Genomic DNA, 11,593 nt, shown 5'->3' with positions numbered 1-11,593 from the left:
GACGACACAGAGAATCAATGAATAATTCAGCTTTATGGACTGACGCCCCCGGGACATCTCCCTCCCTCCCTCCTCAGGGACATCTCCCTCTCCCCCCTCCCCCTCCCTCTGAGACATCTCCCTCTCCCCCCTCCCCCTCCCTCTGAGACATCTCCCATTCCCACCCCCTCAGGGACATCTCCTGCTCCCCCAACCTCAGGGACATCTCCCTATCCACGCTCCCTCTTTGGGGACATCTCTGCTCCCACTCCCCCTGAAACATCTCCCGCTCCCCCTCTCTCAGGGAGGCCTCTTGCTCCCCCCTTCCTGGGGGACATCTCCAACTCCTCCTGCTCTCTGGGACCTCTCCTGTTCCCACCTCCCTCGGGGACACATCACCCACTTCCCCCTCCCTCTGGAACTTCTACAGCTCCCCCTGCCTCCGGGACATCTCACCTTCACCCCTTCATCCCCAGGACAACTCCCCCACTCTCAGGACTTCTCCTACTCCCCCCTCCCTTTGGGACATCTCTCGCTCCCCTTCCCTCCCTCAGGGGCATCTCCCATTCCGCCCACCTTCAGCAGCATCTCCCACTCCTCCCTCCCTCCCTCCCTCAGGGGCATCTCCCGCACACCCTTCGCTTGAGGACATCTTCTGCTCTCCCATCTCTCTTGGACATCTCCGGCTCCTCACTTCCTGGGAGACATCAACTGCTTCCCCTCCCTCCTCAGGGGCATCTCCCGCTACCGCCTCCTATGGAGACTTACCTACCCCCTCCCTCCCCGGGGACATCATCTGCTCTCCCTCCCTCGGGGTCATCTCCCTCTCCCACCTCCCCAGACACATCTCCCACTACCCCCTCCCTGGGGGCCATCTATCGCCCCCCCTCCCACAGAACATCTCCTGCTCCCCCTCCCTCCTCGAGGACATCTCTCCCCCTCCCTCCTCGAGGACATCTCTCCCCCTCCCACAGGGTCATCTCCCCCTCCCTCCCCGGGGACATCATCTGCTCTCCCTCCCTGGGGGACGTCTTCCACTCCCCCCTCCCTCGTATGTCCGCAGGGTATTGAGGAATAACAGGGCAGCATTACACCCCACAGGGGAAAGTAGGTGCGGACCCCCAAGGGCGGTCTGTCCGGGGCAGTAAAGAAGAAATAGGGGGGCAGCCCCCAGTTAAGGGGGGTTAATACCAGGAGAAGCAGGAAATCAAAGAGGGCTCCTGTCTGTCTGTCTCTGTCCTGTTACTGAGGTGGGGGGGGTTGGGAGGGGGGCTCTGTTCAGGCCCGGACTGGCCGTTGCAGGCACCGGGCAATCCCCCGGTCGGCCGCGAGGGTGAGGGCCGGTTTTGGGCCCCAGGGGGCCGGTTTTGTTACAGGGTCGTTTTTTGCAGCATAGCTGCAAAAACGGCACTGTAACAAAATCGGCCAAAAACCGGCCCTAGCAAAGAGCGTGGTCGCACCCCCCAACCTGCCCTCGGGGGGAGAGGACCCGCCGAGCACTTTGCCAGGGCCGGTTTCGGTTCCCAGTCCGGCCCTGGCTCTGTTATACCAGGCGCAGCTCTGTCTGAGCCCCGAGGATGAAGTAGGGGTGCAGCCCCCCAGTGAAGGTGTGTTTGAAGGTGCAGAGATGCTTCAAGGTGTCTGCATTGTACAAAGAAACCCGCCCCCCCTCATAGTCCAGGTACAACCCCAGCTTCAGGGGGGGCAGACGGGGGTATACACGGGAGGGGGAGAAGATGAGACTCCAGCGCCGAGCACCATCCGTCCCAGGCACACCCCAGCCCCTACATTCAGGGAGCTCTACGGTATCTGCCCCCCCTCTCAGAGCCTCTCCCGCGACCCCCACTGCCTCCCACTCCTGCAAGATCTGCACCTCCCAGTAATGCCTCCCGGAGGTGAACCCCTCCCGCCCCCGCACAGAGGTATGAAGTGTCCGGCGAGGGTCTGTCCGTGTCACGCGTCTCCCGTCCTCTGACAGAATCACATCTTCATTCTCTGTGTCTGAATCCAGAGTCACCAGCGCTGCAGAGAGAGGAGAGAGAGTTAATGACACACTGTGTGACCTCAGACAAGTCACTGTCCCACCCAGAGACCCCAGCACTGCAGAGAGAGGAGAGAGAGTTAATGACACACTGTGTGACCTCAGACAAGTCACTGTCCCACTCTCAGACCCGACCACTGCAGAGGGAGGAGAGAGAGTTAATGACACACTGTGTGACCTCAGACAAGCCACTGTCCCACCCAGAGACCCCAGCACTGCAGAGAGAGAGGAGAGAGAGTTAATGACACACTGTGTGACCTCAGACAAGCCACTGTCCCACCCAGAGACCCCAGCACTGCAGAGAGAGAGGAGAGAGAGTTAATGACACACTGTGTGACCTCAGACAAGTCACTGTCCCACCCAGAGACCCCAGCACTGCAGAGAGAGGAGAGAGAGTTAATGACACACTGTGTGACTTCAGACAAGTCACTGTCCCACCCAGAGACCCCAGCACTGCAGAGAGAGGAGAGAGAGTTAATGACACACTGTGTGACCTCAGACAAGTCACTGTCCCACCCAGAGACCCCAGCACTGCAGAGAGAGGAGAGAGAGTTAATGACACACTGTGTGACTTCAGACAAGTCACTGTCCCACCCAGAGACCCCAGCACTGCAGAGAGAGGAGAGAGAGTTAATGACACACTGTGTGACCTCAGACAAGTCACTGTCCCACCCAGAGACCCCAGCACTTCAGAGAGAGGAGAGAGAGTTAATGACACACTGTGTGACTTCAGACAAGTCACTGTCCCAGCCAGAGACCCCAGCACTGCAGAGATAGGAGAGAGAGTTAATGACACACTGTGTGACCTCAGACAAGTCACTGTCCCAGCCAGAGACCCCAGCACTGCAGAGAGAGAGAGAGAGAGAGTTAATGACACACTGTGTGACCTCAGACAAGTCACTGTCCCATCCAGAGACCCCAGCACTGCAGAGAGAGAGAGAGAGAGTTAATGACACACTGTGTGACCTCAGACAAGTCACTGTCCCATCCAGAGACCCCAGCACTGCAGAGAGAGGAGAGAGAGTTAATGACACACTGTGTGACCTCAGACAAGTCACTGTCCCGCCAGAGACCTCAGCACTGCAGAGAGAGAGAGAGAGAGAGTTAATGACACACTGTGTGACCTCAGACAAGTCACTGTCCCGCCCAGAGACCCCAGCACTGCAGAGAGAGAGAGAGAGAGTTAATGACACACTGTGTGACCTCAGACAAGTCACTGTCACATCCAGAGACCCCAGCACTGCAGAGAGAGGAGAGAGAGAGTTAATGACACACTGTGTAACCACAGACAAGTCACTGTCCCACCCAGAGACCCCAGCACTGCAGAGAGGAGAGAGAGTTAATGACACACTGTGTGACCTCAGACAAGTCACTGTCCCGCCCAGAGACCCCAGCACTGCAGAGAGAGGAGAGAGTTAATGACACACTGTGTGACCTCAGACAAGTCAGTGTCCGACCAGAGACCCCAGCACTGCAGAGAGAGAGAGGGTTAATGACACACTGTGTGACCTCAGACAAGTCACTGTCCCACCCAGAGACCCCAGCACTGCAGAGAGAGGAGAGAGAGTTAATGACACACTGTGTGACCTCAGACAAGTCACTGTCCCACCCAGAGACCCCAGCACTGCAGAGAGAGGAAGGAGAGTTAATGACACACTGTGTGACCTCAGACAAGTCACTGTCCCACCCAGAGACCCCAGCACTGCAGAGAGAGGAGCGAGAGTTAATGACACACTGTGTGACCTCAGACAAGTCACTGTCCCACCCAGCGACCCCAGCACTGTAGAGAGAGGAGAGAGAGTTAATGACACACTGTGTGACCTCAGACAAGTCACTGTCCCACCCAGAGACCCCAGCACTGCAGAGAGAGGAAGGAGAGTTAATGACACACTGTGTGACCTCAGACAAGTCACTGTCCCACCAGAGTCACCAGCACTGCAGCGAGAGAGAGAGAGTTAATGACACACTGTGTGACCTCAGACAAGTCACTGTCTCGCCCAGAGACCCCAGTACTGCAGAGAGAGGAGAGAGTTAATGACACACTGTGTGACCTCAGACAAGTCGCTGTCCCACCCAGAGACGCCAGCACTGCAGAAGAGAGAGTTAATGACACACTGTGTGACCTCAGACAAGTCACTGTCTCGCCCAGAGACCCCAGTACTGCAGAGAGAGGAGAGAGTTAATGACACACTGTGTGACCTCAGACAAGTCACTGTCCCACCCAGAGACCCCAGCGCTGCAAAGAGAGGAGAGAGAGTTAATGACACACTGTGTGACCTCAGACAAGTCACTGTCCCACCCAGAGACCCCAGCGCTGCAAAGAGAGGATAGAGAGTTAATGACACACTGTGTGACCTCGGACAAGTCACTGTCCCACCCAGAGACCCCATCGCTGCAGAGAGAGGAGAGAGAGTTAATGACACACTGTGTGACCTCGGACAAGTCACTGTCCCACCCAGAGACACCAGCGCTGTAGAGAGAGGAGAGAGTTAATGACACACTGTGTGACCTCAGACAAGTCACTGTCCCACCGAGAGACCCCAGCACTGCAGAGAGAGGGGAGAGAGTTAATGACACACTGTGTGACCTCAGACAAGTCACTGTCCCACCCAGAGACCCCAGCACTGCAGAGAGAGGAGAGAGTTACTGACACACTGTGTGACCTCAGACAAGTCACTGTCCCACCCAGAGACCCCAGCACTGCAGAGAGAGGAGAGAGAGTTAATGACACACTGTGTGATCTCAGACAAGTCACTGTCCCACCCAGAGACCCCAGCACTGCAGAGAGAGAGGAGAGAGTTAATGACACACTGTGTGACCTCAGACATGTCACTGTCCCACCCAGAGACCCCAGCACTGCAGAGAGAGGAGAGAGAGTTAATGACACACTGTGTGACCTCAGACAAGTCACTGTCCCACCCAGAGACCCCAGCACTGCAGAGAGAGAGGAGAGAGTTAATGACACACTGTGTGACCTCAGACAAGTCACTGTCCCACCCAGGGACCCCAGCACTGCAGAGAGAGAGAGAGGTAATGACACACTGTGTGACCTCAGACAAGTCACTGTCCCACCCAGAGACCCCAGCACTGCAGAGAGAGGAGAGAGAGTTAATGACACACTGTGTGACCTCAGACAAGTCACTGTCCCACCCAGAGACCCCAGCACTGCAGAGAGAGAGGAGAGAGTTAATGACACACTGTGTGACCTCAGACAAGTCACTGTCCCACCCAGAGACCCCAGCGCTGCAGAGAGAGGAGAGAGTTAATGACACACTGTGTGACCTCAGACATGTCACTGTCCCACCCAGAGACCCCAGCACTGCAGAGAGAGGAGAGAGAGTTAATGACACACTGTGTGACCTCAGACAAGTCACTGTCCCACCCAGAGACCCCAGCACTGCAGAGAGAGAGGAGAGAGTTAATGACACACTGTGTGACCTCAGACAAGTCACTGTCCCACCCAGGGACCCCAGCACTGCAGAGAGAGAGAGAGTTAATGACACACTGTGTGACCTCAGACAAGTCACTGTCCCACCGAGAGACCCCAGCACTGCAGAGAGAGGGGAGAGAGTTAATGACACACTGTGTGACCTCAGACAAGTCACTGTCCCACCCAGAGACCCCAGCACTGCAGAGAGAGGAGAGAGTTACTGACACACTGTGTGACCTCAGACAAGTCACTGTCCCACCCAGAGACCCCAGCACTGCAGAGAGAGGAGAGAGAGTTAATGACACACTGTGTGATCTCAGACAAGTCACTGTCCCACCCAGAGACCCCAGCACTGCAGAGAGAGAGGAGAGAGTTAATGACACACTGTGTGACCTCAGACATGTCACTGTCCCACCCAGAGACCCCAGCACTGCAGAGAGAGGAGAGAGAGTTAATGACACACTGTGTGACCTCAGACAAGTCACTGTCCCACCCAGAGACCCCAGCACTGCAGAGAGAGAGGAGAGAGTTAATGACACACTGTGTGACCTCAGACAAGTCACTGTCCCACCCAGGGACCCCAGCACTGCAGAGAGAGAGAGAGGTAATGACACACTGTGTGACCTCAGACAAGTCACTGTCCCACCCAGAGACCCCAGCACTGCAGAGAGAGGAGAGAGAGTTAATGACACACTGTGTGACCTCAGACAAGTCACTGTCCCACCCAGAGACCCCAGCACTGCAGAGAGAGAGGAGAGAGTTAATGACACACTGTGTGACCTCAGACAAGTCACTGTCCCACCCAGAGACCCCAGCGCTGCAGAGAGAGGAGAGAGTTAATGACACACTGTGTGACCTCAGACATGTCACTGTCCCACCCAGAGACCCCAGCACTGCAGAGAGAGGAGAGAGAGTTAATGACACACTGTGTGACCTCAGACAAGTCACTGTCCCACCCAGAGACCCCAGCACTGCAGAGAGAGAGGAGAGAGTTAATGACACACTGTGTGACCTCAGATAAGTCACTGTCCCACCCAGAGACCCCAGCGCTGCAGAGAGAGGAGAGAGTTAATGACACACTGTGTGACCTCAGACAAGTCACTGTCCCACCCAGCGACCCCAGCACTGCAGAGAGAGGAGAGAGAGTTAATTACACACTGTGTGACCTCAGACAAGTCACTGGCCCATCAGAGACCCCAGCGCTGCAGAGAGAGGAGAGAGAGGTAATGACACACTGTGTGAACTCAGACAAGTCACTGTCCCTCCCAGAGACCGCAGCACTGCAGAGAGAGGAGAGAGAGTTAATGACACACTGTGTGAACTCAGACAAGTCACTGTCCCTCCCAGAGACCCCAGCACTGCAGAGAGAGGAGAGAGAGTTAATGAAACACTGTGTGACCTCAGACAAGTCACTGTCCCACCCAGAGACCCCAGCGCTGCAGAGAGAGGGGAGAGAGTTCAGTCAGAACAACTTTATTTCGCAAACACAATGTAGGCATAAAAACCAGTTAAAAACATTTCACAGCATTTCACAGCATTTCACAGCATTACAATAAAGTATAAAAAATATAAAAATCATTACATTAAAATCTAAATTCATAGTTATTTACACAATACAATAAAATTGATTCATTATTAGGAATATAATTTTAGCAGATTGAACGTCTCTTTTTTAAGGCAGATAACAGAAAGGACGCCAAAGAGAAACAGATGAAAGGGTCAGGTAATAGTTGCAGGTAATAAAGGGCAACACAACACTGTTTGAAGTTCATTTTACGCATACTGGGAATAATAAATCATTTCCTTTCATCAGAATAAAATTTACAGAAAAACAAAAAGTGTAAATCATTCTGTACTGATCGCTGATGTTAGATTTGGGGGTCTCTGGTTGGCACAGGTAATTACTTGTGACAAGCAGGGACCCTCTCCTCTAGTCAGGATAAGGGGATCACCCTCTAAAATAACCCCTGCGCACCCTTTAGGTAGTGTGGCGCAAGCAGACAAGGCTTATCTCAGGGCATCAGAGGTTAAGCATTTGTGTGCACACACAGTAACTAAATGACAACACCACAAATGGACACCAGTCTAGGTTTTTATGTAAAAATAGATATTTTATATGCATTCAAGAAGACTTAGTACAAGAACCAATCACGCTTAAAAATAGGCCACATTTCTTTCTAGGTAAGATTTCTGGGGACGGTGCACATTTTAAAACAGTCTGTGCGATTCACAGCAATGTGTTTGGCCCTGCGATGGGAAATTGAGCTGCAGAGTCACGGGCGCGAAGCAGACGCTTCTGTACGGCCCGCGTTCCAGCTGCAAGGGCAAATCGAACACAGTACCTTTCTGTTGGTGGAATCCGGCACGGGCGGTGCGGTGAAGCCCTTGGCGTCCGCGCGGCAAAGTCCACTTTGTGAGGTGCGAGTCACGGCTCGTTGGCGTTGAAGTCCTGCACCAATGGGGACGAGGCGTTGGGGAGGCAGTGGTGCTTTGTACAGCGTAGGCGCCATACCTTCCGTTAGGGTTGCTGGTGAGATGCGAGCAATGCGGCACGAGGCGGCCTGTATGGGACGTAAGGGCCGGTACCTGGGTGCGATGGGATCTGGGGAATCCGGAGCGAAGAGAGAGGCGGCGGGTACGCTCCAGGCGTACGGGCCTTTCCTTGCCTCGCACAGTACTCCAGTCCAATTCCCAGCAGCTGGGGTGGCGAAGAGAGCAGTGCGGCTCAGGGAGGAGAGGGAGGCAGGGTGAGGGCGGCCCAGCGGGACGTGGCGGACACGGCTCAGGTATGAGCGGCATCACTCGTGGCGGGGCGCCAGGCACAGGCTGCACAGCAGGGGAAGCGAGGCGCACTTCACATCGTGGCCCCAGCGGCACAGGAGATCAGGCAGAAATCCAGCAACTCATCAGGGAAGGCAGGGGAGAGTCCAATGATCCTGGGACTCTGTTCAGGGGGCAAGCTCAGTTCCAAGCCCTTGGAGATTGTTTAAAGCACAAGTTCTGAAAAAACTTTCTCAGCCTATTCCTCTCCTTTCTTCAGCAAGGCACCCACTGCAGGCCAGTCCCCCAGGTCAGGGACAGTCTTCCCCCTTCAGCTTCTCCAGGTCCTTCTAGTCGGGCTGAGGTTCTTCATGGTCAAACAGGATCTGAATCCTTAGGAGCAGGGCTCCTACTCTTATACCCAAAATCAAATCCTTTGTTCTTTCAGGCCAGGGGGGCCTTTGCCTAATCCAGTCCAGTTCCTGAGTACTTTGTTTTGGTGACTCTGGCTTCTTCTTTCAGTGAGCAGGGCAGAGACATCAGACGCTCCCCAGGGGGTGGAGCCAGCATTGAGGTGGCAACACACAGCCCTATTCAGAGTCAAGGTGCACTCCTCCCACCCATCCTGATGTAATCTCTCTATTCACCACCTGGCAGCCCCAGCCTGTCTCCTGGAATTCCCCAGCCCTGTCACTCACAGAAACCAGACAACGGATACATATCCTAGCAGAGGCGGGCTGAAATGGTTATGCAAGCAAATACTAACTTTCTAAAAGTAGTATTTGCAAACACAGGATATTATAATACACATTTTACTAAAAGGTGTATTTTATTATTCTGAGTTCAGGCATACGAAACTTGACTCTCCACCATGTTCTCTGAGTCTGTCGGGATTATAGAGTGTAACAATTCCAGCAGCCCATTCTGGCCTATGAGAACAGTTATTATTATATATTATATATTATTATTAAACACTATTAGGACAAGCCACACACATCAGGGCTTGTCCTACCTTAGGCTTACAATGCACCCTGCCCTTGGGCCTACCATAGGGGTGACTAATATGAAGTTAAGGGACGGTTTAGGTACAGGCAAGTGGGTGCACTTGCCCAACTAGCATGACAGTACCAGACTGCACGCAGGTTCTGCAATGGCAGACCTTAGACACATTTTACAGGGCTGCTTCTGTGGGTGGCACAACCAGCGCTGCAGGCCCACTAGCAGCATTTGGATTTACAAGCCCTGGGACTCCTGGTGCACTTTACTGGGGTCTGACAGTTAACCAAATAAGCCAATCATGGAATCCTATCAATGTGTACAATTTTAATAGGTAGTAGTAGAAGCTTTATTTCGATATATACACATATCTTAAAAAGCATTACAGTACAGTAAAATTATTTAAAAGGAAACTCATTACATTAATAGGGGGAGCATATGCACTTTAGCACTGATCAGCAGTGGTAAAGTGCCCAGAGTCATTAAACCTTCAAAAACAGGTCAGAGAGAATATAGGAGGAAGGCAAAAAAGTTCAGGGATGACCTTGCAGAGAGGGCCAAGTCCAACAGCTGATCACAGGGACAAAATGGAAGGTCAGAGACAACATAAACATTACGGGGAAGCCTAACATTAGCGGAATATAGTTTAATAGAAATCTCACCAGAATGTACCTGTGCTGTAAATTAGTGACGAAGGAAAGGTATATTGTATTTTTGTCCATTTGCGTTATACTCGGAGAAGCCAAGTATGTTTTACTGTCGACAAATTGATGTTTTTAATTTCCCTTCTTATCTGACTGCTAGAAAGTAATTGCGCTTTTAGATCATTTTTAGAGATGGAACAACAAGTAGTAGGATCCAAAAAAAGACGATGTAGCCCAACTGCCTTCAATGTGGTTTCAACATAAGTTAACCAAGTAATATTACCCACCCCATCTAGTTTCAAAACATCCTTCATAATCTCTCTGGTTAAGGCAAGGGTCTCCTTTCGCCATACTGAGTGCCACATGAAAATAGGGGCCAATGCAATTTTATCTATAATTTAGGGTGCTCCCAATTCCATGTGGCACTTATAGTTTGCACATGACTTTGGTAAAGAAAGGACCCCTTTTAAGAAGTTATCTTCAAGAATCTGTAGTTTTGAGAAATATCTCATTCCCCAGACAGCTGCTCCATAGGTGGCAGCAGAGATGGTCTTAGCTTGATACACTGTTTTTATTACATCTATAGGTTTTCAGCCAGTTTTTTTAATAAATTTGGTTAATGCCCCAATATTATTTTCCATCTGTGACCCTCTATTAGTAATCATATTTTGCCAATTAGCTTGAGGGTCAAACATTATCCCCAAGTAGTTAAAACAGTCAACAGCTCCCAATTTTCCCACTTCAGTAATAATTTGCGGAAGATTTAGCTGCTTAGTACCTGCTACTAGAATAAAGGACATTGAATAATTAACTTTCATATCAAGGTTATTCATAAATGTCGTATATTCCAGGACTAGGCCGCGCAGTGCATTATTAGTACGAGCTAGAAGCACAGCATCGTCTGCATATAATAGAATTGGGACCTGTGCTGAATTGATATAAGGGACATCCGGAGTGGAATCTAACCATGCAGATTCCACACCGTTGGTATAGAGTGCAAATAAAAAGGGGCAAGAACACAGCCCTGCCTCACACCTCTTGCAAGTTTAAAAGATCTAGTGCATTCACCACCCCTTCCATAGCGAACACAAGCTGAGGCACCCGAGTACAGGTCATGGATGATATTGATAATATTCAAGTCGCTCCCCGTTGCCTCCGTGATCTGCCACACTCTAGACTGTGCCGCGCAGTCAAAGGCTGCGGACAGATCCATGAAGGCTAGATGGAGACGACCTTTTTTTGCAGCTGTGTATTTTGCTATAATTAGACTCGGGTTCAGACACTGATCCACGGTGCCTTTCCCTTTTGTAAAACCAAACTGGCATGGGATAATAATATTTTTTTCCAAGGCCCAATCCTCTAGTCTATTTAAAATCCGTCGGCCCATTAGCTTTGCAGTAGAATCAATCAGAGAGATAGGACTGTAGTTTTTCCAAATCGACCTATTTTCCTTTTTAGGTCTCGCTGAGTCAGCGCATGCGCTGCTCTGCAACACATTTAGTCAGTGGCTTTTGGAAATGCTTCCAAAGGCTGTATCCGGCCACCAGCTTTCGGTTACGCGCAAAGCGCGGGCCTCGCTCCGCCTCTGCAATCAACGCTGCTGCGAGTGCATCCCTCGCGTGCTGAGCACAGAGCTCGTTATTGCGATCACTTTCGCTTTCAGCGCAATCGCGATCACTTTCGCTTTCACGGCCATGCGGCGTTTGTTTATTTCAGCGAGTTTACAGTACTTCAAGGAGCTCA

The 11,593-nt window shown here is 51.9% G+C and overlaps 1 protein-coding gene across 1 annotated transcript in view; it reads right to left on the bottom strand.

The window, feature by feature from the left end:
- Positions 1-1,522: 1,522 nt before the first annotated feature.
- LOC144770007 (E3 ubiquitin-protein ligase TRIM39-like) overlaps positions 1,523-11,593 on the bottom strand; it is an 86,403-nt gene continuing 76,332 nt past the window's right edge. The window contains exon 5 of the mRNA XM_078654200.1: positions 1,523-2,001. Coding sequence (XP_078510326.1) covers positions 1,523-2,001 — 479 coding nt within the window. The remainder of the gene's footprint in view (positions 2,002-11,593) is intronic.

This window comes from Lissotriton helveticus, chromosome 7 (genome assembly GCF_964261635.1).
Source record: "Lissotriton helveticus chromosome 7, aLisHel1.1, whole genome shotgun sequence".
Classification (NCBI taxonomy): domain Eukaryota; kingdom Metazoa; phylum Chordata; class Amphibia; order Caudata; family Salamandridae; genus Lissotriton; species Lissotriton helveticus.
The sequence above is the reverse complement of the archived record's forward strand: the minus strand, read 5'-3'. Positions and strand labels throughout refer to the sequence as shown.